Below are 17,780 nucleotides of genomic sequence, written 5' to 3' on the forward strand. Positions count from 1 at the left end.
CATGCAATTTTCTGTTTTTCCGTGATTAAAATTAAATTAAATTAATTCTGGTGAGAATCTCTCTCTCTCTCTACATTCTTGGTTCTGTGAACGAAGAAGATGCAATTTTGGGAAGATGAGAAAGAGAAGAACGTTGAGATGGATGTTGTCTGTGGTCAATTGGGGTTTTGACCTTCTCTCTCTATATGTATCTCTTTCTCTCTCTATATGTATCTCTTTCTCTCTCTCTCATGATCTTGTCTTCCTTTCTCGACGGCCTTTGGTTTGTTTGGTGTCAGATTATGAGGATAACACCGTACGTACAGCTTTATCTTTTTATATATTTTCTCATCCCAAAGAATAATTACAATATAATAATAAAATTAAAATCCATATTCATGTATTGCATTTGGGTGTCTTTGATTTCGACTTTATTACCAGCTAGCCACCTTGTACATACATAAACATACATATAACATACTCTCTGTACTTACTACTACTGTACTGTCTGCATGCATGTATATATGTGTGTATATATATACATACATACGTACGTACAGCTTGCATGGCAGAAGTTTGATTTTATCATTTATCATAGGAAGAAGAAAGGGGCACCGTACGTACCATACCAATGAATCCCGTGAACACAACAAATCATGTCAAGAAAGATTTATAAAATTTTCAATTTAATATATGTTTAATGTAATGTATGTAATATAAATAAATATTAAATAAAAAAAATGAGTAAACTATATTTTTTGGGAGGAAGGGGAATCGTAGGGTTTAATTCAAGAACACCTCATAAATAGCTACACCCTTTAATTATTATTATTATTATTTTATTTTTTCTTAAAAATATTATATTCAAAATTTAAAATTTAAGACACCTTATCTTTTTTGCTTTACCAATTTTTGAAAAGAAATTGTTGGAAATTATGAAGAAAGATTAAAGGGTCTCCCCTCAAAATTGACTATATATTCACACTTGAAATATAATATGATTGTTAATTAATCACTTTATTTTGGACGAAGCCAATAATATCCTCTTTTGCCTTTAGGTTTTTGGTTGCATCTTTTTTCACGTGTTAATATACCAATTATTTGGAAAAATAAATAAATAGAGCAGATCTTTTATTCACTGTAATAATAAAATAGGTAAAAGAAAGGTGGTTTGCATACCAGCTGGGAATTTTATTTTAATGTCCCAAAATCTTTGGGCATTGTGACCTGATTGTGTGAATCGTGGATTAAATAATTCATGCATAAATAATTTAAATATATATATATATATATACACACATTAGGGCTGGAATTAATTAATTAAAAAAAGAATGTATTGTGGATTCCAATTTGGTAGACAAAAATCTTTCATATTGTTGAAGATGTCTCCACTTCCACATTAGCCTAAGCCTAAACTATCCACCCCTATTAAAAATAATAATAATAATAATAATAATAATAATAATAATAATAATGTAGACAATATTGGCTTTGTGTACTTAATATTTTTAAGTGGAACAATTTATAATGTCATAATTTGCAGGAACATGATCTTATTAATGTCAAAGATTTGTCACGTATGATATTTTACCTATTAACAAATTAAAGACTATTGTTTTTTATTATTATTACAAATACAATTTCTAGTAACATCACAAATACATTCATTAAAAAGCATAAAAGTGAACAAACTTAAAATTATATAGATAATCCGAAAATGTTTATTATATATATTTATATACACTAAAGCTGACAAAAACTGACCCGGCACGAAATAATTGGTTTTGGGTCAAAGATTTCAAGCCGATTATGTATATGAGTTGACACGAACCCGGCACGATAATAAACGGGTCGGGTTAGGGTTGAGACTCTCAACTCGAACCCGACACGACAACTCAATTATTATATATTAATATTGATTAATATATTTATTATATATGTAAAATAATCATAATTTATTAATTTTCTCATAAATTAATTTAAACTAAGTTCAGTTTTAAATAATTCAACCAAATTTACGCTCAAACCAATAAAAACTAACATAACACACGTCAACACAACAAAAAATTTGACTTAATTATGTATACGGGTCAACATGAGTCAATCCGAACCCGATACAATAATAAATGGGTTAGGTTAGGGTTGAGTAATTTAACCTATTTAAAGTATTTAACCCGACACAAAGTCGTCCCATTGCCAGCTCTAATATATACACATATACTCATAATCGCTCTGTTTTTCCAACACTTATTTTCAAGTATGATATTTCAAAAATAATAATAATAAATACAAAATATTTTATACAAAAGTCAAATAATCAAAATATTCATTATAAAAAGTTAAAAAATTAAATATTCAAAATATTCATTATAAAAAGTTAAAAAGTTAAATATTCAATTAAAAATAATATATTTTATATTTTTGGCACAATTCTCAATATTACACACCAAAAACTATTTCATATATTTTTATCAATATTTTATAGTTTTTTGGAATTTATAAATTTGATATTTTATTTTGATAAGAGTAAAACCGTGTTCATTTGATTATATATATATATATATATATATAATCAATTTTAGTATGTGTATCCATACGTTATTTCTTATTATGCAATATACTGAATAAATATTTAGGTAGAAAATATTGAACCTAATTAATATCAAGTAATTTAGTATATTGTTGTTGAATAATAGTATATATATAAATTAGAAATATTGACTTTTGTAAAAATAAAAAATAAAAAATTGTGTTAAAAAAATAATAATAGTGGGCGAAAAACCTTTCGTGATATTTTTTAAAAATGATTAACATAAATTAGTATCAGTCCACGAAACAAAACCTATGGTAATAATACTCCATTCGTTTAAAATATTATGACAGAGTTACTGTAAATACATAAATTTATAAATAGTATAATTAATAAACAATAAAAATATATTAATAAAATTAGTTATAATATAATAAAAATAATTCATTTATATAATTAAATTTACAAAATTTATAAATTATAGATTTTAAAATATTATTAAAATATATATATATACATATTTTTTAAAAAAATATAATATATGAGACATAAAAATATAAAGTATAATATACTTCCTCCGTCCCAGATACCGTGTCTGCTACACGGTAAACACGGTATTTTAGTATGGATGTAATTAGTAGATAATTAAAAATCTATTAGTGAAAATAATTATTTTATAATATAAATAATTACAAATTAAGATTAAGATAACTAATTAGTTTAATTAAAATTTAAAAAAATAAAATTTAAAAATTTAAAATGAGATTAAAGTGTGTAATATTTTTTTAGAAAAAGAAAATGACATGGTACGTGGGATGAAAAAAAACGGCAACATGAATATGGTATTAGTAATTGGTAGGAGAGAGTTAGTAATATAATTAGAATAATGTGTAAATAAGATCAGTAGGTAATGATGATATTGGGCAGTACTACTACTTTGGGAATTAATAAGTCAACTTAAATAAATGAAAGATCGATGATGATTATGTGTTTCTGTCCCCACACAATAATTGTCGAATAATGCTATCATTACTCTCACACCTTTATGTAAGTACCAGATTTCTTTGTCCCAAATAATAATAATAATAATAATAATAATAATAATAATGTAGCAAGCTAAGAAAATGTGTGTTGTTGTTGTATATATTCATTCACTAGTACTGCCACAAACACACAATTCACTTTATTTAATAAATTAAATTAAGAGTGGAGTGCAGTGGTCGTCGTCCCACCCAAATCTGCATGGGACCAACGTTTTTGCTTTACTGGACCCCCTGCCTGCTTGCATATATATATATATATATATGTGACCTCATTTAAAGCTGGTATCAAAATAATCACATATATATATATATATACACATATCTAATTGCAAGCACACACCTCTCGTGAGTCAGTTATATATATATTATATACCTATGCTACATCTCAATCTCCCTCCATTCATTAATAAATTATTGTTGTTGTTGTTGTTGTACGTGCTTTGGAGAATGATAAGAAATGGATACATGCATGATTGCTGATTAGATGAGATGATTGCAGAATTAACTAAGTAATTAATTATTTATTTAAATATGGATAGATAAGTAGTAGCAGTATATTATCAAGAGATGACAGTGAGGCATTGAATTCGAGCTCCCCATTTCAGTTTCCAATACCTCTGAATTGTACTACTAGTCAACATGATAATAATAATAATAATAATAATAAAGAATCAGCTCATCAACGCAGCAGCTATGGTCATTCATTCATTCATTCATCCATTAATGAGGACAGGACAGTAGCAGTGGAGATCATGCATGGGACAGACATATCATATATATATCTGTGGGAAGATCATGCATGGGACAGACATATCATATATATATCTGTGGGAACTTGGATACGCACACCAACACAATCAAATAAACAAATAAATAAATGGAACCAACCCTATGCATATTAATTAATTAATCGATTAATTAATTAATGCATGCATGCATGCAACGTACGTACGTACTTACTCACTGACTAATTCCACACATTCATTCATTCAATTCATCAATCAAATAAATAAATAGGGGGAATGAATGTTGGGTGAAATCATTATTGCATATCTATATATATATATATATATATCTGTATGTATAATCATCAATGCTCGCTTAGCTGCATCTTCACCAAAATGGTAAGACGTCTCTCTCCCCTTCTCTCTCCATCTTTGCATATATATATATCTCTATAATACATTATATGTAAAGCTACAACATATAGTATTAAATAAAATTGATAGCAATTGGTGGACTCATGATCGTGAGGCTATAGTTTCAAACTTCCGATGCCTTCAGGTCACTTACCAGGTATGATTCGCCTAACTTAATTTGTCTTCTTGGACCTTAAAAATTTAAGATGGCGCTCTAACACATGCAAACAACCTTTATTAATTTAACTCATGTATCCTATGCATTAATTAACCCTAGCTAATAATTAAACACTCTAATCATTGTATTCTTTTAACTTATGAGTATTTTCACCTCTCCTCTCTATATATTTTCATTATAAAAATCCCAAACTTGAAACAAGTAGTCATGTAAAATGAATTAATACTACTAATTTAATAGGCTTTGCTAAAATGATATACATATATATGGCAAATAGACAAGTACTAAATTATCATTCATTATTCAATATGGATTGTTGGTTCTAGCAAGACTAGTTGGGCTTATTCACCTCAAATTGGATATTGGCATCACCATACAAATCCATTTCATCAAATCTGAAAATCAAAATTATTATTCAAGGAAAATAAATTAAAATAAGGTCGAACATCATCAGACGGAAAAGCCCATGTAATAAAGAAAACACCCTCAATTAAATATAAGGAAGAAAAAAAGCAATTTTATTGAGTGAGTTAAGATACAAATACAATACATGTATTCACTCGTTTATATATTTATTTTATTGTGTTACAATCATATCATATTTAATTGAAGAAGAAGAGAAAAGAGCAATTAATGAAAATTAGGAAACAATACTCAACTCAAAAGCACTTGATATATATATATATATATATATTTTTTTTTAATTTAATTTAGTGGTTGCATTATTTCTTCTTTAATTTATACAATTTCATTTATTATTAGCAGTCAATTTAAATTATTAAATATTAAATAAAATAGACCGTCAGAATCCTCACTGTTTTTCATACTCCGCCGTAGCTCATTTCGCCGCCGTGATTTCCCCGCCGAGAAACTGAGAAGCCTCACAATCCGCCGCGAAAAGGCCTGAAACTGCAAATTCCCTCTCCCCTCCCAGCACCGGCATCGGAACTCCCATCTTCACCCGACTCACGTAATTGCTGCCGTAAGTCTGCCCTAAAATTCCGTTCACCTTTCCGCTCAGGGCGAAGAATTTGAATCCTAATTCAATATGCGCGAACGTGTCCTCTTCCGTGATACCGTAATTGTGCACCGCCGATTCCTGCGCCGTTATCGGCACCGCCGTCGCCGAAATTTCGAAAAGTCCGTCGACGCGGAGGGTTACGCTGTTGGCGTCGCTGTCCCTTTTAACGGTGGCCGACGGAAAGTCCGACGGTTGCCAAGTGGAGCCGGCGACGGCGGGGAGGAGAATCGGCTCGCCGTCGAATGCGAGGGAGAGTCGATCGACGGCGTCGTCCCAGACGGCGGTCTTTAGGGCGCCAACGAAGAGGCGGTGGCGGCCGAAGAGAATTCCGATGGATTGGACCCAGGTGAAATCCCTTTTCATAAATTGGTTCCGCCGGCCGATGAAGTGTGCGTTGATGTGGAGATTGGGGTCTGTGACGAGGCAGAAATCTCTGTCCTTTTTGCCGTGGAAGTAGAAAGTGATTCCGTCGCCGCCGATGAATCGAGGGTCTTGGCAGACGGCGCCTGGCCTGTCGCATTCTGCAAAAATTTTCAGAGATTAGTTAGTTAGGAAGCTCTATCTATTGTGATGATTGAATTGATGATGGAGATGCTTACTGCAGACGGGCTTGCAGGAGACACAATCGATCTCGCAAGTGTGGGGGCAAGAAGCAGGGCATGTGTGTTCTAAGTTGTAGCATTGGGGATAGTTGATGTTCCGGCATCTCTTTCTTTTTGCTCCGGCGGAGTCTGATGAATCTTGTGGAGGAGGAGGTGATTGCGTTGGCGGCGACAATGGCGAAGGTGGTGTAGGAGTTGAGGGAGGCGACAATGGCGAAGGTGGTGTAGGAGTTGAGGGAACCGTAGGTGGTGTTGGCGATGGCTGTGGGGTTGTTGGCGGAGTTTGTGGCGGTGTAGATGATGGCGGGGTTGTTGGCGATGGTGTGGGAGTTGGAGGCGACGGCTGTGGGGTTGTTGGCGGGGTTTGTGGTGGCGATGGGGAAGGAGTTGAAGGAATGGATGGTGGTGGTGGAGACGATGGAGGTGGAGATGACGGCGGGGTTGTTGGCGATGGTGTGGGTGTCGGAGGTGACGGCTGTGGGGTTGTTGGCGATGGTGTGGGTGTCGGAGGTGACGGCTGTGGGGTTGTTGGCGATGGTGTGGGTGTCGGAGGTGACGGCTGTGGGGTTGTCGGCGGAGTTTGTGGCGGTGATGGCGAAGGAACTGAAGGAATGGATGGTGGTGGAGATGATGGCGGGGTTGTTGGCACTGGTGTGGGTGTTGGAGGGGACGGCTGTGGGGTTGTTGGCGGAGTTTGTGGCGGCAGTGGTGGTGATGTGTCCACTGGTGGAGGAGGAGATTCGCTGCCCGGTGGACCAGATTTGGGTGGTTTTCCGCCCTTTCCATCTCCGTCCGATGGTGGTGGTGAATCATCACCAGATTTGGGTGGTTTTCCGCCCTTTCCATCTCCGTCCGATGGTGGTGGTGAATCATCACCAGATTTGGGTGGTTTTCCGCCTTTTCCATCTCCGTCCGATGGTGGTGGAGCATCACCAGGGCTGGAGGCGCCGGAGCAGATGGGCTTGCAAGAAACACATTCAACAGTGCAAGAATCAGGGCAGAACTTGGGGCAAACATGAACCAGGTTGTAACAAAGCTTGTACTTCTTGTCCAAGCACGCTGCATTGCTCGGATTCTTGGCGATTCCGGGCGGGGTTGCCTCTGCAACTGCCATCGCCATCGCCACTGCCACCATCAGCATCCATCTCATCCTCATTGCTGCTACACAATCACAATTACAATCAGTAGAAACTAAGGTTGCTATTCTCTGTTGAAAATGGAAACCAACTGTTTACGGTGACTAATAACGCTCATAATCCACTCATTATATAGCCATTTTTGGATCTTGACTTCATTAACAAATAACAATAATAATAATGATAGAAGACTTATTTGAGTAAGGATGGGGTTTATATAATTTAAGCCTGCCTTTATGTGGTTTCTTAGTATCATCAAGTCCAAGTAATCGAATTCCTAATTGTATGTACAAAGGGCAATGAACCCTTTCTTCCTTGGAGATTAAACAACAGATGACTTGACCATAAATGTTCAAAAACGCCACTTTCCAGCACATACTGCTATCAAATAACAAAATTATCACCGCCTACATGTAAGCAAGCAAGCAACCATAAATACACACATGGGAAAAAGTTTCCTTAAAACTCAAAACTTCAACGTGTGTCACTCATAAATTAATTACATGCAAATTTTAATTATATCAAAGCATATCACATAATATGGCTGGCACACCTGAGCCTGACTATTTATTCTATACATACCATATGTCGATAGGTTCTCATTCTGCTCTAGCCGAGGTAGCATTACATCTGAAACAAGTAAAATATTCAGTCACCTACCATGTATACAAATACAATTCTCGATACCTGCTTCAGCTGACCGAGTAATCAATATGTTGCTCATGCTATTTTATGGAAGATAGAACTAAAAATGAAATCGAGTAGAATATAGACAGGACGTATGTGACCTTACAAAATATGTGAGCATCACTTGATCAGGATGCATCGAGCGGGTGCTCCCTCAGCACCCACAAGCCTTAGAGGTAAGCAATGCAAGTTGTATGTTCCCGGTTGAACATCATCGAGTTTCAGACCTTCGACCAGGATGGTCTCCTGAAAATTTCACCAGAATTAATGCTCTAACAGAAACCGTTTCCTTTAGAAAAAGGGATTAATGTAAAGGAAGGAGGAGGAATTCTTACCTTGCCTTCAAGAAAAACAAGGTGTGCTGGAATTGCATCATCAAAAGCAGCAACAGATAGGTAATCGAGTCCTATAAGATAAACAGATTGATGAGAAAATCAGTCCCCAAAGCATGGACAAAGTAAATGGGAGGAACATGTCAACGTTTGATCATAATAAACCACACAGACTCTCACCAACAAGTTTGATATCAGTGTTGTCTACTAGCCATTGGGCGCCGTCTTTCATGAACCCCACAAAACTAGAATCAAATTCTTTCTTGTACATGAGACGTCTGAAAATGATTACTATGTTAAAGTAGGAGGTATAACTTCTCTATAATCACAACCATCACCTACTAAAGTGGCTATAAGAAGTGTTCTTGTTGCTGCAATTACCTGTCCGTATTTAGTGTCCTAAACAGAACTCTACGTACTCCCTTAGGTATGTTTAAGGCCTTCATAACATCCGCTGAAGACATTAAATTGCACAAGAGCGAGTCAATGGTAGAGAGTGCAAGAGATAGAGTAAATACATTACTGCATTAAACAAAGCAATACAGGTGCAGAAAGAGGACTCTTGAAATCAAAAACAGAAGAATTCGGTTCAAAAGCATACCGGTAATATTCTTGTCCCTGGGGACGTCAACCAGTTGTGCAGGACCTGTTCAAATATGATGAAGAAATCATTCATCCACGGATAAAAAACAGAAAATAAATTATCCAAGAAAGTTGTTTTAAACTTTTCTGCACATAGCAACATGAAGGTAATCGAAGGAATACAAAGAAAGCAACACAAGTCTAATACAAGACGACAAAAACCAACCTAGGAACCATAAAATGAATGAAATAGCTGCAAATGTATTTGCACACAGAATTTACAGTTTGGCTATCATAGATCAAATTGATAGGTGCATATACGTATCGATTGTAGGTTCATCATGTTCAAATTTCAATGTATATCTTGTATGATGTCGAAAATCATATTACTATTCTAGGTCATTCACCTACAAATTTAATAAAGGCTATGTATTTGCTAAATTTAATCATACCATTGAGAACCTCAAGGTCGAGTGTGTCGACATCAAAGCCAGCGTCGAAGTAGTAATCGAACACGTGCCCCGGCGCATCGACGTGTGTTCCAGTGTGAACTGAGAACTTCATCTCCGAGCTGTTCGCGAGCGAGCCGTTCTTCATGCTCATGGCGAGCCACAGGAAGTGGCCGAGTCCATCGGGAGACCCCCACGACGGCATCTCCGAGTGGAACTGGTGGCTGATGTCGATTATCCGGCCGCCTCCGTACACCTCTCGACGGACGGGGATTAGGTCATCGGCGCCGCAGGATGCATGGAGACCGTAAGGAGAAGGATACGCCGAGTCGGAAGACGAGAGCGCGAGCGCGAGCGCAAGCGGGAGCCCTGTGCACGTTAGCAAAAAGAACAGCCCCGTCGCCATCGCCGATTGAGGTGAGCTTTAACACAGAAGTGAAGAGAGCTGAACCCTAATTGGACCTTCCTCTACTACTTCTATACAGAATAGCACTAATATATACGGACTCTGTTTCTGTGCTGTCCCTCACTATGTTCTTCTGTCTATGAACAGTTCTGAAATTACTGATTTCATATTGAAATAGGACTGATGCTGGTTCGGTTACTCAGGATCTGGCTATGGCGTTGCTGTTTCCAAATACCAATAATACACCTGCAAATCTAATTAATCCAGTCCAGTCCTGTTTCCATAAATGTAGAATGGACTGTGTAGACAAACGACAAGGTTATTGGAGTTGTCCGAGTTTGTTGCCGGGAATTTCCAGAAACCCTTTGGCAGGGGAGCTGAACTATCATAAACCTTGTTCACATTGCAAGTGTGGGTGATGCAATGATACATGTTTGATGATCTATCAACTACAATAGGAGAAGGACACGGACCAGGTATATAAATTTCTGAATTGGTTAAGTGATGTCTTTGCTTTGCTGCTCACTTATAGCTCTTGAGCCATAAACCTTTTTCACCTTTGAACGAAGCTTACAATGGCGTTTTGATGGAAGCCACAACCAATCCTCCATCTAAAGTGACAATTGCAGCTTTTAAATACTACAACTTATCAAGTTCAGCCTAATACCGATATATTTGGTAATCTATACTCTCAATATTTTTATTTACAAAATAATATTCATATTCAACATACAATAACCAGAGACCACGCCACACCGTATTATTCCAAACAATAAAACCGAACTTCCAATCACAAAGATTACTAAACAGATCCCATAATACACCCCGGCTCGTGTGCCATCTTACGGCAAATAAAACTAAACATAAGAACAGAGTACGCAGGAGCATCACTTGATCAGGATGCATCTAATCGGCGATCCCTCAGCACCAACAAGCCGTAAAGGCAAGCAATGCACGTTGTAGGCTCCCGGTTGCACATCATCGAGCTTCAGCCCTTCGACCAAGATGGTCTCCTGAAAACATTTCACCAGAATCAGTGTTCTTACACCAAATGTTTCTTTTTTTAACAAGGGATAAATGAAGACAATGTTACCTTGCCTTTAAGAAAAACAAGGTGCGCCGCAATTAAATCATCAAAAGCAGCAACGGATAGGTAATCGGTTCCTATAATACAACCAGATGGATGAGAAAATCAGTCCCAAGAACATATCATCAGCATTAGTTCGATATAAGCAAACCACACAAAAACTCACCGACAAGTTTGATATCAGTGTTGTCTACTAGCCATTGGGCGCCGTCTTTCATGAATCCCACATAACTTGTGTCGAATTCCTTCTTGAACATGAGACGTCTGAAAATGATTACTATGTTAAAGCAGGAAGCCTAACTTCTCTTAATCACATACATAAGATAAATAGGGCAAACAAGAAGTGTTCTTGGTGCTGTAATTACCTGTCTGTATTTAATGTCCTGAAAAGTACTCTCCGAACTCCCTTAGGAATGTTTAAGGACTTCATAACATCAGCTGAATATATCAAAATTGCACTAGAGCAAGTGAATTGTCGAAATTGCAAGAGATCAAACAATGCCAATATTTATCAAAACAATACATGAAGAATTTGGTTCAAAAGCATATACCGGTAATATTCTTGTCCCTCGGAACATCTACTAGCAGTGCAGGACCTGTATCATTTCATCCATGGATCAAGAACAGAAATCAATTATCTCACAAAGTTAGTTTTTTAAACTTCTATCCACAAAGCATATAGGAACTGTAAAATGAATGAAATAGCAGGACATGTATATGATCAAATTTATAGGTACCATTAAGGACTCTTAAATCAAGACTATCGACATCATATCCCTCCTCAAAGTAATTCTCATAAAAATGTCCAGGTGCATCTACATGAGTCCCGGCATGAGCAAGAAGTTTCATCTGGGAGAAATTGTATGCCGACCCATTTTTCATACTAAACAAAAGTGTAAGAAACTCTCCAATACCGTCGTTCGAAATTCCCACCGGAGTAAGAGGAGTGAACTTATGAGTAATATCAAATATTTCACCATTGTCATAAATTTCCCTTCTCAAAGGCCCCAAATTCGCATCACAAACCCTATGAACAGACGATCCATAACTAGATGGATACACACAATCAGAGGACGATGATACAGCCACAGAAGGACAATAAATTGCTTGCACCAAAGCCCAAATCAGAAAAACATATCGATCATATCTCATACTCTCCATCTTTGAAGCAAATGAAGACAAGCTTATCAGATAAGGTCTTGGTTATGACAAGAAAGTGTGTCTATTTATGTATCGATAGTCTTCCTTGTAGGTCCATCTTGTTGAATTCATAATTGTTGCTATCTTTTGTTATTACCTACAAGTTTAATGTAGGCAATGACGTTCCAGTCAAAGGTGGGGATCTAATCCAATCATCTAAACAAGATTTTTATGAACTTATTTTGGACAATCTAGAACCATTTTTTTATCAATGAATCAGCAGCCAGAATGGATTAAAAACTTGTCTAACCACAAAAATTACAAGTGGGGTTTTCAGTTTTGTCCTATTCCCACCAAACACCATTTTTTTGTTCTTCCTCCAATTGGGCATGGAAAAACGTGATAATCAGAGAATAAAGTGGTTATTTAATTGTACCGTTGAGAACCTCAAGGTCGAGTGTGTCGACATCATAGCCAGCGTCGAAGTAGTGGTCGAACACGTGTCCCGGCGCGTCGACATGTGTGCCGGTGTGCGTCGGGATCTTCATCTCCGAGTTGTTCGCGAGCGAGCCGTTCTTCATGCTCTTATCGAGCCACAGGAAGTGGCCGAGCCCGTCGGAAGATTCCCACGATGGCATCTCCGAGTGGTACTGGTGGCTGATGTCGATTATCCGGCCGCCTCCGTACACCTCCCGACGGACGGGAATTAGGTCATCGGCGCCGCAGGATGCATCCAGGCCATAAGGGGAAGGATATGCCGATTCCAACGAGGAGAGCACTGACTGCACTGCGCACGTTAGCAGAAAGTATAGCACCGTCGCCGTCGCCGTCGCCATCGCCGATTTCGTGGGAGGGAGCTGAAACCTAATTTGACTTACCGAGTAAAAAGAAACCCATCGCAAATTCAACCAATTTTTTTACCCAAATTCCAAATTGAACCCTAATTAGGGCTTCTCTGTTCCTCCACAATTGGGTTTATCCCAAAACCTCGTTTGGGCTTTCGACGCAGAATCCAACCCAAAACCTTGTCAGGGTTCAGACGACGAGTAATTTAATAATAATAATAATAATAATCTGAACAAGTTTGATTGACGGCACCAGCTGGCCGACACTGACAGTGAGGGGAAGACGACGACAAGCCAGAAAACAAAGTTCAACCAATATGTGGCTCAGTTTCAAACATAAAAAAACGCCTCGGAAATATCTTCTCCGACAACGACTAGTATTTATGCCGCTGTCGGAAGCTGGAAATTGCAATTCAGTTTCTTGACAGAATCTTGAGGAAGACAAGTGCGATTAAATGCTAAACAATCATCAATCATCGTTAAACCCAATTTAGAGAGGCAACAGACCATCCAACCCATCCTCTACTCTTTTTTCAGTTGTGTTCCTTAAAAAGTGAAAAAATAAAAAAGTCCATAGCCATAAAGACAAGGCCAACTCATAAACGAGTACTTGGGACATTAAAAAGCACTGACCTTCGTTATCAAAAAAAAAAAAAAAAAGCACTGACCTTTGTGAATAATATTCTACGGACTGTGTCTCATCATCATCACCCAAAAACATTTCTTCTGTCATCATCAATCTGCAATAAATGAATGGATGAAACAAAAATGAAAATGTATTTACAGCAGTAAAAATGGAGCTAAACAAAATGTAGAGATGATTTGCATTCTTTAAGAGGCTTGTTGAATATATTAAACGAAATTTCATATTCCCACACATCACTTTTTTTTTTTTCTTTTTTTTTTTTTTTGGAGTGCTATAATGCTGTGTCCAACTATGTCAGAAAGGCCCACCCACCCACCTCTCCCAATTTCATATTCATACAAGAAGTATAAAATTAAAATCCAACCCAAATTTCACCATAAAAATCCCATCTTTCGACTGCCCTAACAAACATTTGTGCAATTTTCACAATGTCCAATCCCAAATTGACCTCTCTCGTCTTCTTCCTTTTCGTCATCTCCTTTCCGACGATTGAATCAACCACTTTTCCGGCGGACACCGCCGCCCTGGCGGCATTCAAATCGGCCGTCAAACCTTCATCCATACCCCCCTCCTCCTGCCTCGCCTCCTGGAATTTCTCCGCCGCCGATCCCTGCGGCGTCCCGAGGATCTCCCACTTCACCTGTGGAGTCACCTGCTCTGGCAACCGTGTCGTCCAGATAACCCTAGACTCGCAGGGCTACGTCGGAACCCTAACTCCGGCCATCTCTAAGCTCTCCCAGCTGATCGCGCTTGATCTCGGCGACAACAGCTTTTACGGTGCGATACCTTCCTCGATTTCGTCGATTACCAATTTGGAAACGCTGATCCTCCGCGTTAACTCGTTCTCCGGCCCCGTTCCGGCGGCAATCGCTAAACTTTCCGCTCTGGAAACCCTCGACCTATCTCGGAACCAGCTTTCCGGCCACTTGCCGGACCTTAGCTCCCTCGCCGGACTGACGAGGCTCGACGCGAGTTACAACAGACTCACCGGACCACTCCCCAGTCTCCCCCCAAATCTCCACGAATTAGCCCTCAAGGCCAATTCCCTCTCCGGCAGTCTAACAAAATCCTCCTTCGCCGGAAAAAATCGGTTGGTGGTGATCGAACTCAGCGAGAATTCCTTCACTGGAGCGCTGGAATCGTGGTTCTTCCTTCTGCCGGCGATACAGCAAGTCGACCTAGCGAACAACGCCTTCGCCGGCATCGCCGTCTCGAAGCCTCCGGCGAACTTCAACAGCCAACTGGTGGCCGTCAATTTGAGCTACAACAACATGGAAGGGCTCCTCCCGGCGACGTTCGCGGACTTTCCGGCGCTCCGATCGCTGGCGGTAAGCCACAACAAGTTCCGAGGTCCAATCCCGTGGCAATACAGCAAGAAGGGATCGCCGCTCCGGCGATTGTACCTGGACGGAAATTACCTTAACGGTCATCCACCGGCCGGATTACTCGCCGCCGCGGAGGAGATTTCCGGTAGCCTGGGAGACAATTGCCTGCAAAACTGCCCGGTTTCTTCGGGCCTCTGCTCCACGCCGCAGAAACCCAATTCGATTTGCCAACAAGCCTACCGCGGGAAACCCTAAATCTCGATTTGTCCTAAAAACCTCCAGCTATTTATTTGCGCGGTCCCGGGACCACGGTCCCGCCTGCATTTTCACCGTTGCTTTGTGGACCCACTCCTCCTCACCGACGCTATCAACGGTGGATGTTAACCGGCGCTGATGTCACGGGACTCCCGAGTATCGCTATTCATTCCAGAGTAGGAACAGGATAGGTACTAAACAGATATTCGTATGTAGTTATAATAATAAAATATATATATTTTTTAATATCAATTCATGTATTTAATTTTTCATATCTCTGCACAAGTACATAATAACATAAATAAATACTACTCGTAAATTGTCACAAGATGGACCATTCTGAATAGTTTAAACTTAATTATATATTACTATAATCTAAATTAAATTAAACTAAAGCATAGCATAATTTTGGATGTGATACTGATGGAGAAATAATCATGGAAATGAATGTTAATGATGCTTTTTTTTTTTTTTTAAGGTAATAGAGTTGACCTTTGTCGGTTTCCTGTTGGCATCCGATGTTGTAATAATAACTCTTCTTTTTAAGAAAATTTTTGTGCGATTACTTGTGGTTTTTATATGGTTTTGCATTTGATTTTAATTCCATGCAACAATATATATTTACATCGTAACAACTTTAACAATATATATTGAAAAAAACTCATATCTTCAATTTTAAAATTAAATTATTGGGAGTATAATTCATAACATTACTTCAAATAATTACTTTCATTTTAAAAATAAATAATAAAAAATATTACTAATAATTGCTCATTATGTAGATGTGGGGTACACATTTCGAACTTATTAGCTCCATTTTCATGGAATGAATTGATGTCTTGAAAAAAAGAAAAAGAAAAAGTAATGTTAATCTCCATTTCATCAAATTATTTATTTCAGTATTTGTTGTCAGAACTCTGATTATTGGAGAAAACAAAATCATGAATGAATCTCCAAACAAACAAACAAACTTTTTCTTTCACCTAGTATTATTATTATTATTATTATTGTTTTAAGTTAAAGAATAAGAATCTCCAGTGCAAAATGTTATCTTGGTTCTAACATTCCCTTCAAAATATTACTACTACTAATTTACTACAATATTTATTTCTTATTTTATTTTGGTGAATTGAGGCAACTGACTGATGAGACTTGTTAGGATTGATTATTCATTATTCATACCAAACTGTTAGGTGGTGTTTGGCAGGTGATTATTATTAATTAGCTTGGTACTGGTAGGGAAGATTTCTTACATTGCTCAAACAAAGATATCTTTAATGGGTGTGAAAGCACATGGGCTTGTCTGTCTTGTAAATTACACTTACTATAATAACAAATTATAACATTTTCCTGTCATTTTTTTTTTTATAATAATGATTATTATATATCTACAAAAAATGAACAATCATACGTTACATTTATAAGCAATAATCTGCAGAATAATAATAAAAAAAAAAAGGCACACTTATATGGCTAATTTCATGGTCCAATTATAAATATATACATTTAGGCAAATTCAAGAACAAGTATGATCTTCACGTGTATATGTATGAGAAAGTTGTCGTCTTCAGGCATACAATTCCATAATCAATCCTCCGAACCAGATTGAAAGATGAAGAGGGCTGTAAGAACTCCCAAGACTGCTGTGAAAGTCAAGACCAGTGTTGGCAATGGAGCTATAACCCCAATATTCTAATAAAATTGAAAAAAATAAAATCAATTAAGATGAAGATGAACAACCAATATCAATCATGATGAACAGATAATTGCAGGCTGTAAGAACTTCGATACGTACCTCGAGAAGCCCTTTCCCTGTTCTGATTTCGACAACAACTGCAGAAGCAAAACCCACCATTGCCAGACGTCCGAGCCACGCATTTAACCCGTTTCCCTCATTCCTGTCCCCATCCTCAGCTCTTATGGAAATCCCTCTGTATTTCGAGTTTCTGATCTTCTGGTAAGCAGGTTTCTTGCTTGCTGAAATCAATCGGAAACAAACAATCATTAGCGTGCAGTAGAAATGGATTAATTAGCTTACTTCCTCGTATCAATAGAAGTTCTCTTACAGAGAGGAGAGCCAGCGGCGAATGAAGTACCGAATTTGGGCCTAACACGATCGGCAAGAACAGTTCTTGCGCTGTAAATGTCTGCAGAACAGTAATCGAGATCAGATTCTTGTAAATGTACACGAAACAAATTACGATGGAGAATTCATACCGTTGACAACTGTGTGGAGCCGGAGAGATGAAAAAATTACGACGCCGGCGGCGGCGACGGCGGCCATGTCAGGTGCAGATTCTCAATTGTCACGCAGCATTTTCAATTTGTGCTGTACAAGTAGACAGATGGATAAAATTTAGAGTCGGAGAATGGCAGGGAAGATCAGACACGTGTCACG

At 37.8% G+C, this 17,780-nt stretch overlaps 5 protein-coding genes across 10 annotated transcripts; 1 reads left to right on the forward strand and 4 right to left on the reverse strand.

Moving 5' to 3' along the window:
• Positions 1 to 5,434: 5,434 nt before the first annotated feature.
• On the reverse strand, positions 5,435 to 8,520 carry LOC127262093 (vegetative cell wall protein gp1). 4 transcript variants are annotated; one of them, XM_051290611.1, is made up of 4 exons: positions 8,422 to 8,520; positions 8,211 to 8,258; positions 6,490 to 7,650; positions 5,435 to 6,411 (listed from the first exon to the last, which is right to left on the reverse strand). In XM_051290611.1, the coding sequence occupies exons 2-4, from the start codon at positions 8,251 to 8,253 to the stop codon at positions 5,708 to 5,710; spliced, it is 1,908 nt and encodes a 635-aa protein (XP_051146568.1). In that variant the 5' UTR covers positions 8,254 to 8,258; positions 8,422 to 8,520; the 3' UTR covers positions 5,435 to 5,707. The 4 variants fall into 4 exon arrangements, with proteins under 4 accessions (XP_051146568.1, XP_051146566.1, XP_051146567.1 ...); XM_051290609.1 differs by having other exon boundaries at positions 6,490 to 7,653; positions 8,422 to 8,509; XM_051290610.1 differs by having other exon boundaries at positions 8,417 to 8,487.
• LOC127262105 (cyclase-like protein 2) lies at positions 8,073 to 10,269 on the reverse strand. 2 transcript variants are annotated; one of them, XM_051290632.1, is made up of 7 exons: positions 9,682 to 10,269; positions 9,249 to 9,293; positions 9,029 to 9,101; positions 8,828 to 8,925; positions 8,651 to 8,721; positions 8,422 to 8,561; positions 8,073 to 8,258 (listed from the first exon to the last, which is right to left on the reverse strand). In XM_051290632.1, exons 1-6 carry the CDS (start codon positions 10,082 to 10,084, stop codon positions 8,436 to 8,438), a joined length of 816 nt encoding a protein of 271 aa, XP_051146589.1. In that variant the 5' UTR covers positions 10,085 to 10,269; the 3' UTR covers positions 8,073 to 8,258; positions 8,422 to 8,435. The 2 variants fall into 2 exon arrangements, with proteins under 2 accessions (XP_051146589.1, XP_051146588.1); XM_051290631.1 differs by having other exon boundaries at positions 8,417 to 8,561.
• Positions 10,270 to 10,819: 550 nt separating this feature from the next.
• Positions 10,820 to 13,347, reverse strand: LOC127262104 (cyclase-like protein 2). Of its 2 annotated transcripts, none has more exons than XM_051290630.1 (6): positions 12,748 to 13,347; positions 11,723 to 11,767; positions 11,537 to 11,609; positions 11,338 to 11,435; positions 11,178 to 11,248; positions 10,820 to 11,097 (listed from the first exon to the last, which is right to left on the reverse strand). In XM_051290630.1, the coding sequence occupies exons 1-6, from the start codon at positions 13,145 to 13,147 to the stop codon at positions 10,972 to 10,974; spliced, it is 813 nt and encodes a 270-aa protein (XP_051146587.1). In that variant the 5' UTR covers positions 13,148 to 13,347; the 3' UTR covers positions 10,820 to 10,971. The 2 variants fall into 2 exon arrangements, with proteins under 2 accessions (XP_051146587.1, XP_051146585.1); XM_051290628.1 differs by lacking the exon at positions 12,748 to 13,347 and adding an exon at positions 11,909 to 12,426.
• A 790-nt stretch (positions 13,348 to 14,137) lies between these two features.
• LOC127262102 (probable inactive leucine-rich repeat receptor kinase XIAO) lies at positions 14,138 to 15,960 on the forward strand. The gene has a single exon (XM_051290626.1). It carries the CDS (start codon positions 14,231 to 14,233, stop codon positions 15,380 to 15,382), a length of 1,152 nt encoding a protein of 383 aa, XP_051146583.1. The 5' UTR covers positions 14,138 to 14,230; the 3' UTR covers positions 15,383 to 15,960.
• An 871-nt stretch (positions 15,961 to 16,831) lies between these two features.
• On the reverse strand, positions 16,832 to 17,751 carry LOC127262108 (stress enhanced protein 1, chloroplastic-like). Its single transcript, XM_051290635.1, has 4 exons — positions 17,600 to 17,751; positions 17,449 to 17,529; positions 17,178 to 17,359; positions 16,832 to 17,074 (listed from the first exon to the last, which is right to left on the reverse strand). Exons 1-4 carry the CDS (start codon positions 17,664 to 17,666, stop codon positions 16,970 to 16,972), a joined length of 435 nt encoding a protein of 144 aa, XP_051146592.1. The 5' UTR covers positions 17,667 to 17,751; the 3' UTR covers positions 16,832 to 16,969.
• Between the last annotated feature and the right edge of the window lie 29 nt (positions 17,752 to 17,780).

This window comes from Andrographis paniculata, unplaced genomic scaffold (genome assembly GCF_009805555.1).
Source record: "Andrographis paniculata isolate CXL003 unplaced genomic scaffold, ASM980555v1 Contig65END, whole genome shotgun sequence".
In the NCBI taxonomy this organism is placed as follows: Eukaryota; Viridiplantae; Streptophyta; class Magnoliopsida; order Lamiales; family Acanthaceae; genus Andrographis; species Andrographis paniculata.

Coding starts and splice junctions, on each gene's coding strand:
- LOC127262093 (XM_051290609.1), bottom strand. CDS start 8,253: ATGCTACCTCGGCTAGAGCAGAATGAGAACCTATCGACATATG. Junction 7,654..8,210: donor TGAGAACCTATCGACATATG/GTATGTATAGAA, acceptor GTGATTGTGTAG/CAGCAATGAGGATGAGATGG. Junction 6,412..6,489: donor CTCCTGCAAGCCCGTCTGCA/GTAAGCATCTCC, acceptor AAATTTTTGCAG/AATGCGACAGGCCAGGCGCC.
- LOC127262105 (XM_051290632.1), bottom strand. CDS start 10,084: ATGGCGACGGGGCTGTTCTTTTTGCTAACGTGCACAGGGCTCCCGCTT. Junction 9,102..9,248: donor CAGGGACAAGAATATTACCG/GTATGCTTTTGA, acceptor TAATGTCTTCAG/CGGATGTTATGAAGGCCTTA. Junction 8,926..9,028: donor AGGACACTAAATACGGACAG/GTAATTGCAGCA, acceptor AATCATTTTCAG/ACGTCTCATGTACAAGAAAG.
- LOC127262104 (XM_051290628.1), bottom strand. CDS start 12,332: ATGGAGAGTATGAGATATGATCGATATGTTTTTCTGATTTGGGCTTTG. Junction 11,768..11,908: donor TGATTTAAGAGTCCTTAATG/GTACCTATAAAT, acceptor GAAATGATACAG/GTCCTGCACTGCTAGTAGAT. Junction 11,098..11,177: donor TTGTTTTTCTTAAAGGCAAG/GTAACATTGTCT, acceptor AAATGTTTTCAG/GAGACCATCTTGGTCGAAGG.
- LOC127262102 (XM_051290626.1), top strand. CDS start 14,231: ATGTCCAATCCCAAATTGACCTCTCTCGTCTTCTTCCTTTTCGTCATC.
- LOC127262108 (XM_051290635.1), bottom strand. CDS start 17,666: ATGGCCGCCGTCGCCGCCGCCGGCGTCGTAATTTTTTCATCTCTCCGG. Junction 17,360..17,448: donor CGCCGCTGGCTCTCCTCTCT/GTAAGAGAACTT, acceptor GATTGATTTCAG/CAAGCAAGAAACCTGCTTAC. Junction 17,075..17,177: donor CAGGGAAAGGGCTTCTCGAG/GTACGTATCGAA, acceptor CAATTTTATTAG/AATATTGGGGTTATAGCTCC.